The 14,424-nt window shown below is 40.7% G+C and overlaps 9 protein-coding genes across 9 annotated transcripts; 5 read left to right on the top strand and 4 right to left on the bottom strand. All coding sequences in view use genetic code 12, as the record gives it.

Annotated features, from left to right (window-relative positions):
- Window positions 1-161: 161 nt before the first annotated feature.
- On the top strand, window positions 162-1,541 carry MDJ1 (mdj1 protein precursor; the record flags this gene model as incomplete). The annotated part of the gene is made up of 1 exon (XM_006686144.2): window positions 162-1,541. One exon carries the CDS (start codon window positions 162-164, stop codon window positions 1,539-1,541), a length of 1,380 nt encoding a protein of 459 aa, XP_006686207.1.
- Window positions 1,542-2,328: 787 nt separating this feature from the next.
- PSN45_004028 (uncharacterized protein) lies at window positions 2,329-4,419 on the bottom strand (the record flags this gene model as incomplete). The annotated part of the gene is made up of 1 exon (XM_006686143.2): window positions 2,329-4,419. One exon carries the CDS (start codon window positions 4,417-4,419, stop codon window positions 2,329-2,331), a length of 2,091 nt encoding a protein of 696 aa, XP_006686206.2.
- Window positions 4,420-4,993: 574 nt separating this feature from the next.
- RPS25 (40S ribosomal protein eS25) lies at window positions 4,994-5,311 on the top strand (the record flags this gene model as incomplete). The annotated part of the gene is made up of 1 exon (XM_006686142.1): window positions 4,994-5,311. The coding sequence occupies one exon, from the start codon at window positions 4,994-4,996 to the stop codon at window positions 5,309-5,311; it is 318 nt and encodes a 105-aa protein (XP_006686205.1).
- Window positions 5,312-6,182: 871 nt separating this feature from the next.
- Window positions 6,183-7,934, bottom strand: PSN45_004030 (uncharacterized protein; the record flags this gene model as incomplete). Its single annotated transcript, XM_066158205.1, has 1 exon — window positions 6,183-7,934. One exon carries the CDS (start codon window positions 7,932-7,934, stop codon window positions 6,183-6,185), a length of 1,752 nt encoding a protein of 583 aa, XP_066014302.1.
- A 776-nt stretch (window positions 7,935-8,710) lies between these two features.
- ECM1 (60S ribosomal protein subunit export) lies at window positions 8,711-9,229 on the bottom strand (the record flags this gene model as incomplete). The annotated part of the gene is made up of 1 exon (XM_006686537.1): window positions 8,711-9,229. The coding sequence occupies one exon, from the start codon at window positions 9,227-9,229 to the stop codon at window positions 8,711-8,713; it is 519 nt and encodes a 172-aa protein (XP_006686600.1).
- A 79-nt stretch (window positions 9,230-9,308) lies between these two features.
- TFB1 (RNA polymerase II transcription factor B subunit 1) lies at window positions 9,309-11,132 on the bottom strand (the record flags this gene model as incomplete). The annotated part of the gene is made up of 1 exon (XM_006686140.2): window positions 9,309-11,132. The coding sequence occupies one exon, from the start codon at window positions 11,130-11,132 to the stop codon at window positions 9,309-9,311; it is 1,824 nt and encodes a 607-aa protein (XP_006686203.2).
- Window positions 11,133-11,220: 88 nt separating this feature from the next.
- Window positions 11,221-11,805, top strand: PSN45_004033 (uncharacterized protein; the record flags this gene model as incomplete). The annotated part of the gene is made up of 1 exon (XM_006686535.1): window positions 11,221-11,805. The coding sequence occupies one exon, from the start codon at window positions 11,221-11,223 to the stop codon at window positions 11,803-11,805; it is 585 nt and encodes a 194-aa protein (XP_006686598.1).
- Window positions 11,806-12,298: 493 nt separating this feature from the next.
- Window positions 12,299-13,264, top strand: SKG1 (suppressor of lethality of KEX2 GAS1 double null mutant protein 1; the record flags this gene model as incomplete). Its single annotated transcript, XM_006686139.2, has 1 exon — window positions 12,299-13,264. One exon carries the CDS (start codon window positions 12,299-12,301, stop codon window positions 13,262-13,264), a length of 966 nt encoding a protein of 321 aa, XP_006686202.1.
- Window positions 13,265-13,386: 122 nt separating this feature from the next.
- Window positions 13,387-14,409, top strand: OMA1 (metalloendopeptidase; the record flags this gene model as incomplete). Its single annotated transcript, XM_006686138.1, has 1 exon — window positions 13,387-14,409. The coding sequence occupies one exon, from the start codon at window positions 13,387-13,389 to the stop codon at window positions 14,407-14,409; it is 1,023 nt and encodes a 340-aa protein (XP_006686201.1).
- Between the last annotated feature and the right edge of the window lie 15 nt (window positions 14,410-14,424).

Consider the following 14,424-nt stretch of genomic DNA (forward strand, 5'->3'; position numbering starts at 1 on the left):
GGGCAAAGTCTGATGACCGTGTCAATGTCGCTTCCAAAAGAATATCCACATCACGTGATGAAAAATATACACGTGCAATTATATCACGTGATTATATCTTGCTCACCCGCGCTGACTATAAAATTTTCTAGAAGTATTTCACTTACTGCTCTCTGTATAATATGTTTAAGAATTTAGTCAGACTAAATATCAGACTTAAAGTCCCTAGCTATAAGCATAGTCACATCTTTGGTGCCCATGGGTTCCATACGTCGGCGAAATTGTTCATTAATTTCGATCCCTACAAGACTTTAGGTGTTCAAAAAGACGCCGACCAAAAGGCCATCAAGAAGGCTTACTATGATTTGGTTAAAAAACACCATCCTGATGTCAACAAAGAAACTGATGCTGAAGAGAAGTTCCACAAAATTCAAGAATCTTACGAACTTTTGAGCGATAAGGATAAACGGGCTCAATACGATACATATGGCCAAAATTTCGACAACCCTTATGGATCTGGAGGTCAAGGTGGATACTCGACCGGAAACCCATATGGCGGTAGCGGAGGAGGAAATCCTTTTGGAGGAATGGGATTTGACTTTGAAGATTTGTTCAAGCAAGCTTTTAATGGAGGAAGAGGTGGTTCTGGTGGTGGTGGAAGAGCTTTTGTCACCGAGCACGTTGGTGATGATGTGGAGATTCTTAAATCAATTCCTTTCAAAGACAGCGTTTTTGGTACCAAGATCAAGGTTAATTATAAGGCAGTAGATTCTTGTAACTCATGTAAGGGAAGTGGGTTAAAGACCGGTAAGGCCAAATCCACTTGTCCTACATGTCATGGATCTGGTCATGCTACCCACATCATCGGAGGATTCCAGATGTCATCCACTTGTGGGACTTGTGGGGGAGCTGGAGTTACCATCAACAAAGGAGACCAGTGTACATCATGTAAAGGACATGGTGTGGAAGAGGTTCCGAAGTCTACCGAAATCGATTTACCTCCTGGAATCAAGGATGGTTCTCGTTTGAGAATCCCTAATATGGGAGACTCTCCAATTGTTGCCAAAGATGCTTTCACTGCCACTAAGAATGGTGATTTGATCATAAGAATTAACGTTCAAGATGACAAGCTTTTTAAGCGGGTTGGAAATAAGATTGTGACAGAACAAGATATTCTCATGACAACTGCAAGTTTAGGAGGAGAAATCGTTGTCCCCACCATTGATGGAGAGAATGTGAAGATTAAGGTCAGATCTGGAACCCAAAATGGAGTTAAGTTGAGTATCCCTGACAAAGGGTTCCCCATTAATAGAAACGTGAAAAATAGAGATGATATGGAGGTATTGCTAAACGTTAAGAGTATCGTTCCTCAGACTCCGGTTCAAAGGGCCTTATTAGAAGCTTTGGCTGATACCATTAACGATAACAATGCCAAAAGATCTCAACAACATGAACACTTCAACGATGACTCAAAAGGCGAACAGCATGACAATGAGCATGACTCCAAATTGCACAAGATAGGAAAAATGCTTTCCAAGTTTTTCAACTTAGAGAAGCTGTAAATGACTTGTATATATAGGCACCCACGCTAGCACCGTCACGGTGCATTGTAAATAAACAACGTATTATTTAATTCTGAGTAATAGCTGAGAAATCAAAAGTGAGGTTGCAAACAACTCAAGAAGGAAATACAACAATAAGTCTTGTAATCAAAAGTCTATAGCGTTGTAGAAAATTTCATTGTCTTCCTCCTCATCATCCTTTACCATTTTCATGTTTTTCAAGTGTGTTTGAACCCACGCCCATTATTTGATCATATTGAAACAACCTTCTAATTCCTTGATGGCATCCTCTAAGCTATTCACAATGTGATCCTTGATCTTTAACGAAAACAAATAGCAAACTAAAGCTAGACTTAACAAAAGTTTCCAGATATACATCCTGCTACCTATATAAGTGAAGAGGGCTCGAAGATTAAACATAATATAGCTGTTATGCTGAATATTATGTAGGTAGCATGCCAAGATCCTTTCATTAGTGGACATATGGTGGTTACCATTTGATTGGAATGCTCGATTATAGAATCATGGTACAACTATACTGTGTTACACAACTATACTGTGTTACTCACCGTCCTAGTATACTATCTTGAACTTTAATAAAAGTAAGCCCTAAACCAAGAATCTAACTACAAACTCTAAATTTCAAGCACTCAAACAGACTAATAGCAGCTTTATTCAGTGGGAAGAGACACAATAGGCATCAATGTCCCTTCTTTTCAACAAAGATATACGAACGTGGTTGACGGTGCTCGGCTTAAGGATTCTATTGTACATACATATTACACTTCTAATTCTTCAACTCATTGAGTTTAGCAACCAATTGTTCTCCGTCATCTTTGGTCTTAACCTTAATGACAAATGTATCCAATTTTTGATCACTATTAATCACAGGGAATCTTACTAACCCATCACTTATCGTTTCATATTGAAAATTTCCTTGGATACCCAGGTTAAGCAAAACCCTCAACCCACCATCAGCACGAACTAAAATTCTACTCTTCCCAGTTTCACTATTCTTCAACAATTTCAACTCTCCAACCCCTTTGGTAGTATAGGGTGGGTTCTTTTCCTTTTCAAACAACATGATTTTGGCTCTTTTGGTATACTCGACACCTTCATTCTCTTCACCAGTATTGCTTTCAACTTTCTCGGTCAATTGGACAACTGGTGTGAAGTTACCTTTTGGTTCAGATTCTTCTACCTGCTCTTCAGATGGGGTAGATTCGGTTGCATTGTCCTTGTTTTGAGGTTGGGTGCCGAATTGAAATGTCGAGGCTGAGGATCCACCAAATGAAAAAGCTGGTTTATCTGATTTTTGTTCTGTGTTACTGGATCCAAACGAAAATGCTGGTTTACTTGCACTGGACCCAAATGAAAATGCTGGTTTATCACTGGAATCAGCGTTACTATTTCCTCCGAAGGAAAATGCGGGCTTATCAGTTGGTTGAGAATTGAACGAGAAGGCAGGTTTTTCAGCAGGTTTTGCTTCAGAAGAACCAAACGAAAAAGTTGGTTTATCTGTATTGGTACCAAATGAAAATGTAGGCTTATCAGTAGGTTTATCACCAAATGAAAAAGCTGGTTTTTCTGGCACTGGTTGGGCAGATCCTGTAGACTCAGGCTTTGAGCTGAAGGAAAAGCCAGCTTTTTCAGTAACAGAGCCTTGAGGCTCCACTGAAGCAGGTTTTGCTCCAAATGAAAAAGATGGCTTCTCAGCTGGCTTTTGATCAGCCTTAACAGCAAATGAAAAGGCAGGTTTATCGTTTGCAGGAGCGTCTGAACTCTTTGCTCCAAAAGAGAAAGCTGGTTTATCAGCCGATTGCTCAGTTGGTTGAGGAGTGTTAGCACCAAATGAAAATGCAGGTGTATCTGGCTTCGAGCCGAAAGAGAATGCAGGTTTTTCAAACAGTTTTTCTGGAGCCTTATCATTTACAGAAGTAGATGAACCAAAAGAGAAGGCTGGAGTATTGGCTGTCTCGTTGGTTACAGTAGGGGTGGAACCAAAAGAAAAGGCAGGTTTTGGAGCTGGCTTTTCTGCCGTGGTGCCAGTCGAACCAAAAGAAAAAGCTGGCTTATCAACTGGTTTTTCTGCAGTAGTAGATGCAGAGCCAAATGAAAAGGCAGGTTTCTCAGTAGTAGGAGCTGTAGAACCTGAAGAAAAGGTTGACTTCTCTTTTGACTCTTCAGGCTTATTGAACTTGAACACATTGTCTTTGATTGTCTTGTTGAAGGTGAACACGGGTCCCTTTATTTCCACTTCAGATTCAGAGTCAGAGTCATCTTTGGGTTGTTCCTTCTTAGGGCCAAACGAAAATGGCGAGTTCTTAATTTGTGGTTTAACACTCAACTCGAACTTTGGTCCAGTCAATTGAATATCTTCTTTTTCGCTTTCTGATTCTGTAGAAGACTCGTTCACTGTAATAGGAGCTTCGGCCAGAGATGGGGCCGGGGTTTGACCAGACTTGGTGACCGAACCCAGCACAGAATTAGTATCTATCTCGTTTCTCTGGATCTTACCATAAAACTCAATGTATTTTTCGAATACAGGTGTGAAATTAGCCACTTGATTTGGTTTATTCAAACCCACCAAGTAGTCAATAACCTTGTCGTTCAACGCCTTGATTAACTCATTCTTGTTGTTTGAGCCGTTCTTGTTTACCGCAATGGAATTTAACTGCGGTGGAGGGTTGATCGTAAATGGAGAAGATGCTGACTTCGAGGGCCCTCTCCCATCGCTTCTGCCTCTTGGTTTGATTATCTTTCTTGTTTTCAATACATCAGCAGATGCTCTCTTGAAAGGTGCAAATGATACGGATGCACTTTCTTCTGAAAGGTCATCGTCCTTTGCGATTTGAGAGTTTGCTGACCGTTTAGACATGGTTGGACTTTGGAGCCCAACCACATTTGCTAGTCGCGCATTGAAGTGGGCCTGGACATTATAGGGCTCAGCCCTGAATAATACTTCAAACTGATGATGCCGTGTTCACAGTCACAGGGCCACCAGTGCACTAATAATTTCCTGCACATATACCATCCTTTACATTTTTGGTGCGTCCACACACCAACACTCCTCTCGCAATCCACTGCGATCCTACAACAGCGAAAAGTTTTTCTCATAGGATTATATTATAGGACATAGAAGTTATTCAAAGTATGTAATGAATGCCCAATATGACTAGAGATTTTGAAGTGCAAGTAAGGTGAATATAGACAGTTAGATCGATTCTGATTCCATCTGTGAACCTGGTTGATTATCCATATCCACATCTATGGTGTAAAAATTTTCAGACCCAACAAGCATAGTTACAGATACAGTGAATCATCACCCCATAAACAAACTCCCCGTATATTACTAGATACCAACACTCACATTCACCTCACTCATTTCGAAAACCGACCCAGTCATAGGAATCATACCCATTTCCTACCAACGTATACTAACATTCATTTAGATGGCTCCAAAAGTTCAACAAACCAAAGCAGCTAAAGCCGCTGCTGCCTTAGCCGGTGGTAAGAAAGGTAAGAAAAAGTGGAGCAAGGGTAAAGTTAAGGACAAGGCTCAGCACATTGTCATCTTGGACCAGGAAAAATACGACAAGATCATCAAGGATGTCCCAACTTACAAGTTCATTTCCGTTTCCGTTTTGGTCGACAGATTGAAGATTGGTGGTTCTATTGCCAGAGTTGCCATCAGACAATTGGAAAGCGAAGGTGTTATCCGTCCAGTTTCCAAGCACTCTAAACAATCCATCTATGTTAGAGCTGAATAAATCTGTACATCATATTTAATATATACGACCTGTAAAGCTAGAAGCTATCGTGTCATTTTGTGTAGGTGTTCTCTTGAAACCATTATTTGGTTGGTCGGGGATGGCTTTTGCGGATTTCATTGAATTAGCAACATATGAGCGAGTTGGTTAAATTGAAAATTCGCTATGAGGAATCTAACTTCTATACGACATTGCATACAGTACTTTCCCACTAGTTTCTATACACCTGCTGCTATTCGCTCTCTTGAGATATCCACAAGAGCCAGATTCCTTAGCTATAGATACACAAAGCGTCTTGACTGTGCTCCCCAGCAGATTTATGATATAGTCCTAGATGTCAAGGATTACAAGCATTTTGTACCATACGTAATAGAGTCAGGCCATGACTATCAATATCCAGATCCAAAGGTCTCCAAGGGTCATGGTACGGGATATTACACCTTAAAATTCCAAACGTTTACCGAAAAAGTTGAATGCCAATTGGACTTCACGCCTAGTACCATCATCAGCAAATGTCATACGGGGCAGTTCAATTATTTACAATGTACGTGGACCTTTGAATCAGTGAAAAATAAGTTCACCAAAAAGCTAGAGTGCAATGTTACCATGGACTTGAACTACGAATTCAAGAGCTTTATTTATAACCAATTAAGCCAGCTTTTCACCAATGAGGTTAGCCGATTGGTAGTGATAAGCTTTGAAAGGAGACTCAAACAGTTGAATAGAAAACGATTGTAAATATACATATAAGTTAGTCTGTTATAAATAGATAATAAATATTTTCTAGATATCTTATAGTTACCAATTAGCTCATTCACCCAAAGTGAATGTTAGTATAATAATGCATGATGTTTCGTTATGTGTGGATGTGTTATAATTGGCGAGGTATTAATCCATGAGTCCCAACGATAAACTCTTTAACGTAATGGTTGGGCACTTTGCCAAGATTTACATCGTTCCTCTTGAAGCTTTGAACGCTTAGGGAGTTGAGAGAACCGTTGAATGATGTCAAGTTAACCATACTGAAAGAAGTAGGCTTGACTAAATTTTTGGATACCCAGGTATCATCAAAGTTCAAAGGCTTGATACACCTCAAGCTGTTCTTATAGTACTTTCGAATAGTTTGATTCTCAGGATTAGGAGACCACCTCTTTTCCTCAGACTTTGACTTGGAGACTCTAGGTTTCATGGCTCTGGGTCTTTCAAGTTCAGAGTCATCATTATCATTGTCAAAGTCATCATCGTAGTCGGAGTTGTAGTCACTTAAGTCATCGTCATTATCATTGTCTTCTATTCCTGAAGGTTCAATACTTGAAGGTTCGATTGATGTCAAATCCAGTTGAGGAACCGAACTTAAAGTGTTCATTGAAAGCACCGAATTAGAATTGGAATTGGCCAAGATTGACGATGCAGAAGAATTGACGGTCAGAGTGCTAAGGTTCACAGACAGGTCTCTTCTCAAACGAAGCTTTAAACGCGACATTTTGTTGATCAAGTTGGTGGGTTCTGAGTGAGACCTGGATCTATTGTAAGTGGATGCGACACTGTCGTAGTTCACAAACAAAGGTTCTGAAAGTCCATCAGCTCTTCTTCTTCTCCGTCTTGGAACCGTTCTATACTTGGGGAGTTCTCTATCAATAAGATCAAGAGCCAAATCCTTACCGATGTTCAAGGCCAAGTTCCAGTCTATTAAGTCTTTTGTGTTTTGGAATGCCAATAAAATCTGTTCGCTTTCAATTCTGACCCTCAAGACGTTGGTTTTTTTTTTATAATCGGATGCCAATCCAATCCGACAGTGCTGTAAAGAATAAGACCTGACCAATTTCTTCACAGCCTTCATCCGCTTACAGTAGTTGAAGAATTCATAGTCGTATCTGTTGGATAAGGTCGAGTTTAATGCGTAGAAATCATCATCCTGAGAAACTTTTACTGGAGGATGACTGCCATAATCATCAATCTTCATCGAACAGTCATCAAACACCTGGAATCCCAACATGTGGGACTCGAGGTTACTGGGAACCGAATAAAGGTTTAACTGGGTGGAGTTTAATTCGATGATATAGTTTTTCCAGGACCGGCTGGTAGACGCCTCATACGGACTAATCCACTCAACCTTCCGAGAAATGGGTCCAATTTTGTAGATAGAAGGGGTGTACTCGGGCAAGCCGTTATGTAGTCCATGAGGGACATCCTCGTGGTGGAAGATGGGGAACTTTGGACAGCCACCTGGAGGTAACGAATTATACTCAGGCGGCAGCACCGGATTAGGCTCGATTAGTAGCAAGTAGTCGTCTTGTGGAGTGGACATGACTTGGGTAATCTTGCCACCACTATCCGTGGTTCTGGCGTCACTCTCCGGTGTCACTAGCACATGTGTGGTGGTCTTGGCTGGTGATGGCGGGCAACTTGTGTTGGAGCTTGAGACACTCAAAGCATTTTCCAAGGATAAGTTGGAATGGGACGATTCGGATAAGTCAGAACGAGACCGAGAACGGGACTGCGATATTGACAGCACGGGGGTGGTGGGGATAGCCGTTTCTGACAAGGCCCGTTTATAGGCGTTTAACTTCATGGTTTTATTAGGAACTTTGACCGGATATGCTTTTAGGTGAGCGCCAGACATTGTGAAAGTTGTATCAACAAGTGAGTAGTTATAAGATCAAACACACCCGAACCAGTGCTTATAAGAAGTCACGGATGGAAGTTGCGGCAAGCGGATAACCAGATCGAAATCACTCAAAATGCCTGTCAAGTTATGGGAACGAAAAATGAGCAGGTGAAACAACGGCAGACTCGGATGGATCAGTGACCGAATAACTGTATTGAAGATGTAGGATTTCAGGAATAATTTCTAACCTCTATATTCCAACTTTCAAAGATACCTATTTGTGAATTACAAAAAAAGTATGTATAAATGGCAACTGGTGCTTTATCTCTCCTCTTATCAAATCACAGGACGGAACGATCGTCGCACGCCGGAACAAAAAGGTTCCTGCTCTATGCGTTTCTTTTTTTTACCCCTAATTGCAAGAACTAATTGTTATACTGGTGCACGATCAATCATACGAGCGAGGGCAGGAACTGTAGCCAAATAGGGGGAGAGATTGAAGTGGTTACAAGTGTTGTCTAATAGCTGGTTCCCACTTTTTATGATTAGTCTAATTTCCACTTGATACTGTGGCGTGGCTCACAAACCGGTTGGAGAGAGCTGTACGATGCGTTTATTTATTTATACCGTGGGCCCTAGTCAAAATCGTGAAGTGAAATAGTGAGTTTGTTTTTTGCAATCTGCTTGCTTGCTGCTGCAACTATGTGATAATGCTTTAACAAAATGGGAGATTCGATGACCTCGTCTTAAGCTTCGTATGAGCACGGTGGCGGCTCTGAGTCCACCTTCCCTCAAACATCGTTCTCTTCTAAAAGAGCAAACATATTGGATCTTGGGTTTGGCGTTGCTTTGGTTTCATCCGCAATGTTAACACCACTGCCTTCAAAAAACTGTTTGACATACTCGTCTTCTTCTTCTTGCTGGTTCACACTCTTCAGTGTGCTTGTATTTTCTGTCACATTACTAGATCTTCTGATATCGTCATTGATCTTGTCCCATCCACTCTTTCTATTCGTCTTGATGAAGTTATAACGGGCAACACTGTTTTGGATCTTGGCACTTAAAATCCCGTTCATATTCAGCGTCCGGGCACGAGAACCGGCAACATTCTTTGCTACCTTGTTCTTCTTATTCCTCTTACTCTCAAGCTTTTTGGCTAGTAAGTTTTCTGATAGAATCGAATTTCTGATAATAGATTTCTTAACTTCGGATTCTTGTTTGGCTACTTTTTGAAGCTCTTTAGCTTCATGTGATTCGGCCTCTCCTCTTCGGGCAGCACGAGAGTGTTTGGAAATGCTTTTCTTCCCCATGGTTTTAGAAGTGGAATGAAAAATAAGATGCGATGAGTTTAAAATAATCGCACCGATGCGCGAGCCTGAGCCAAATCCATTATGCTTCGGTTTGATCAAATGGTCTTTTACCATTTTCATTGACTTCTCTTACGGCTTTAACATACTCTCCCAATGCCTTGTCCAATGCATTGAATATTGGACTCATCATAAACTTCAAATCGTCGATGACCTTGTCTTTCTTCTCGGCCATAACCTTTTGAGTAATCTGTTCGATAGCTTGTTGGTCCAATTCAAGAAACTTCTTTTTACACTCTTTCAAGCTAGTGAATAACTTCTTAAGATTTCCTGGGTTGTTTTCATTAAGGAAAATTTTCCAAAAATGGGAGAGAAACTCATTCATTGTCAAATTCATATTGAGAAGCCCTTCAACAAGTTCATTTGATAATAATGAGACATCATTGTGGTTACCATATTTATTGACCAACAGGAATGTCCGACGATTGGTCCTTATCAATTTATTGATCTCATCGTAAGAGTCATCAATGTCTTTGGAACTATAGTTGTCAATTAAATTTATTCCTTTAATTGAAGGCTGTACAGTTTGTCTCTGAAAATACTCATTGAGCAGATGAACATCCACATTTTCTTTGTAGGAGCTTGTATCAGCAATTGAGGAGTTTATTTTCAAATCGATATACTTCAAATTGGTGGACTCGTTCAAATCATGCAAATTCAACTCTTGTTCATATTCTTCAGTTGTAGGCTCTTCCCGCTTATCATCAGCAACTTGGTTAATCACCTTGGAGCTCAATTTATTCATGTTTTGCATCAATATAATCATTTCATTGGACTTATCGTTTTCAAACTTCATAGTGAAGTCTGGAGCATTTCCCATCTTCACCGAGTTGTCCATCTCATTACTTCTAAGGTCAATGAACATATTAATGGCTGGATCATCGACACCTTTTGGAACCTTACCAGATTTGGCTTTCTCTTGAGATTCAGCAGCTTCACTATCTTTGTTCACCAGGTAATTTTCATCAACAAACAAGTATTTATCCAATATAAGGTCACCCCTATCTGTACTATTATTGATCTTGTCACCTCTCAATCTTCTAAACAACTTGGAATTGAAAAATCGGGACCAAAATTCGCCCTCTTGGAACTTGTTAGGTACTAGCTCATTAAAAGCTTTTTGCACAATAGGATATGTTTCAAAAATTTCGTTGATTATAGTTCTGGTCACATTGACATTAACTTGGTTATCAGATGTTGCAACTGGCTTGATGGTCGATAGCACATTATAACGACCTCTGTGCTGGGAAACAGTCAATGCATATGTACGGAGTAAGCTGAGTCGAGTAGACCAGAACATGGTGGGGGAGAGCTTAAAGTTAATCACTGACTGGGTGAAAAGATTTCTCAAGTTCTTGTCTTCAAGCAATAATTTCTGTTGTAGTTGATGGTTTTTAAGTAAACTTTGATCCGACAATGAGCCTTCAGCAGATATATTCAAGTCACCTGCATTAGCACCACTAGACGGAGTAGCTGAACGCGGTACCGGCGTCCCAGTTGTTCCTGTACTTCTATCATCAGGCGCATTTTCATTAACCACAGTTCTCTGTCTCGATACAACTGTCTGTAGCGCCTCCTTTATAATGTTCATGGTGGGACGATTAATGAATGTCAACCGAATATCCTGTTCAGTTTCATCTTCTGGAGTTTTGTAGAAAACCTTCAAGATCATCTTAGGATTCGTCTCTTTAGAAGCTTGCAACTTCACCAAATTTTTCAAGGGAATCACCACCGTTGTAGCTTGCTCTATAGCCTTCCATTCAAGGATTGATGGTGTCACCTCCTCACGGATGTAACACATCCCACTAACCTTATTAACAATACATGCTCCCGAGACGGTAGACATAGCAGTGTGGTTTTATTGTTAGTGCGACCGCGAACATATCGCAGAAAAATCATCAGTTTCTTCTGTAGCTTACTGTAACTTCACAAATATGTTAAGACTTGGGATTCAAAAGGCCCAAACATCGGGTATTCAGACATTTTCAAGATGCACCAAAACTGTGTTGTATCGTTTCACCAGGTCAAACACCACTTCTGCCACTGCTAACGCTTACCCCAATGCTAACACGGTGACCACTTCTCCAAAAACAAGAAAAGTCACGGTCGATAGAGAACTTCCTGACCCGCTTAAGGACCGCTACAAGAACATGAAGTACGCGATCGTTTATGGGATCGGAGTGACGATTTCATGCGTAGTGATATTCAACTATGAGAAAACCACGTCGCCCATCATCAACTCAATTTTCTATTCTTTAAGAAGAAACCCGCTGGTTCTTGAACAGTTGGGAGAAAACGTCAACTATAAGACCAGCTGGCCATGGATATACGGGGAGTTGAACACTGTTAGAGGGGAAATCGACATCAACTTTGCTGTCAAAGGAGAAAAGAACGATGGTATATTGTATTTCAAAGCTAGTCGTCCCAGAAAGGCGGATCCATTTACTGTCCATCACTGGTACTTGAAGTCAGGTGATAAGCAGATCGACTTGAAGGTATTCGATACCCTTGACATGTAAATTTTGAAACAAAAAGGTTTTTCGTAGCGGTGTCATATAGATTGTCGAAGAATCTCTCTCTTGTAAATATACATCTTCTGTAATTGGGCCACGTGACGAAATTCACCTTATTTTTTCCACTCGGTACCTCCACCCGAGATTTGTTGTTGGTTCCGTCGCATCCAGCAGAGCCCGGTTCGAAAGTAGAATTTTCCTATACAGGTCTGGGGTTATGTGCAAATTCGTTTTTGGCGGGTGCGAAGTGGCAGGAAAATTTTGAAGTTATTCTTAGCCAGTTTCAATTGGTTTTATACTACCTTCTATTAGGTACTGTGAAGAATAAGTACTAGCTTGTGAGTTTTCGATCCACACATTTCACTACTATACTCACCTATTGTTGTCTAGTATTGTTGTCCATTCGCTTTTTGAGTTCATTTATCCATCCCTTATCTTTCCTCCATATTTAATCTTTGATTGGGCGCTTACCACTAGTACTCCTTTTCAATCGTACAACATGGCAAATTCTAATAGTCTCGCTGTTGGGTTGGCCGTGGGAATCCCGTCGTTTTTGATCTTGCTGTTGGTTCTACTTCTATGGATCAGAAATCGGAGAAGACAAAAGGTCGAAGATTTGAATGAGCAATCGATAGATTTAGAGCTTCAAGACAATCAGAGTTTTAATGAATTCCACGAAGAGTTGCACAAACCTAGTCAATACCCTTCCGTTGCAAATGGTAATCAGAAAACGGGCGAAGAAGTCAAAGTGAGCGACACCTCGTTGAATAACTTTACAAACTCCGGACCTCCTTCCGATGATATGTCGGGAAGTTCAAACGGCCAAAAAACAGGGACTACCCCAACATTTTCGGGTAGTGATCATTTGGATGCAGTTGAGGAAAAGTTCCTTGACTTGGGAAGTGGCTTCCCTGGGCACAGCAAATCCAACTCGGCGTATGATTTTTACGAATCTTTTATTCCTATACTTCCAGAAGATAACGTTGGATCTGCCCCTCAACATACCAATATCTCTCCACCAACACCCAAGTTCAAGAATGTATTACACAGGTCCAACGACTCAATGGATAAAATCATACCAAATACCAATTCGAGCACTTCGAGTATTGATAGAGCTTCGTACAACTTGGCCAAGCAGTTAAATAACCAAAACTTCTTTGAGAAGTTGCCATCTAGAGCTGGTACCATTAGACCCCCTACTTACCCATCCAACTTGAATTCAAATTCCCATTCTAACTCTAGTCTGGATTTGGTCAATAAGCTCATTATTCATGATGGCATAAATGACAGCTACGTTTACAATGGTCACAAGCATGTTGCTGGCAACAATGGTGAGAATAGTGCTGACCAGTCTGATGGCAAGCCTAAGAAGAACGGATTATCTACGATTCTAGGCGACAACTTTGACAACAGCTTCAATAATGATAACGAAAATGAGTTGACTGGTGATGTGGTGTTCAAGTAGTTGGTCCCAGCTTATTTACAAATTCTACTCAACATATCTATCTGTATGTATACTTAACCACTTCCAATGCACAAATCTTGTAGGAATTTGAATCGCACTGGGTCGCATTTATTTCTTTATCAATGAAGTGGATCTTTGGGTTCAGAGGTGTTAAATCACCTGTTAGGTCGTTTCTAGCAACAAGGAACTGCATAAGGACCTTTTCCCAATCTCCACGATCACATGCTACTTACAAGCGCTTTGAAAACTCCCAATCTTATGACTTTTCCAGGTTAGTTTCTTCCAAACCGCTCTTGTACACGGTTTTAGGATTAGGAGCATTTTATGTTTATAACCAGGACGAGGCTCCATTTACAAACAGAAGAAGATTTTTATGGGTTCCTTATTGGATGGAAAAACGGGTTGGTGACATGAGTTATCGGCAGATTCTACTTCAGTATAAGAAACAAATTGTGCCTCATAGCGATCCCATCTATGCCAAAGTATCTGGTATTGTTAATAGACTTCTTGAAGCAGCATTTGAGAACCTGAGAGACCCTAAGCAGATAGAACACTTGAAGAGTTTGAAATGGGAGATCCATGTAATTCAAGTCAATCCCAAGGAAACACCTCCCAATGCATTTATTCTACCCAATGGCAAAATATTTATCTTCTCATCCATATTGCCTATTTGCCACGATACAAACGGAATTGCCACCGTATTATCACATGAGTTGTCCCACCAGTTGGCACACCACTCTATGGAGCAGCTCAGTAAACAACCTGTTTATATGGCATTATCTACCCTTCTCTATATGGCTACAGGAGTCTCGGGATTCAATGACTTACTTATTGCTGGGCTTCTCACGATGCCAGCCTCCCGAGAGATGGAGAGTGAAGCTGATAGAATTGGCTGTGAGTTGATGGCCCGTTCGTGCTTTGATATATATCAGATTCCACGGTTCTGGGAGAGAATGCATGCATTTGAAGAGCAACAACTGGGCCAGGCTCGGACTCTGATGTTGAATGAGTTCTTCTCTACCCACCCTAACACCAACAAAAGAATCCATGACATACAATCTTGGATGCCACAACTCGAGAGTATAAGCGAGAGCTCAAATTGTCACCAGTATGGTCAATTTAATCAGTTGAGAAGCTTCTTCTAATATATTTAAATATGG

This window comes from Yamadazyma tenuis, chromosome 5, assembly GCF_029203305.1.
Source record: "Yamadazyma tenuis chromosome 5, complete sequence".
NCBI lineage: Eukaryota > Fungi > Ascomycota > Pichiomycetes > Serinales > Debaryomycetaceae > Yamadazyma > Yamadazyma tenuis.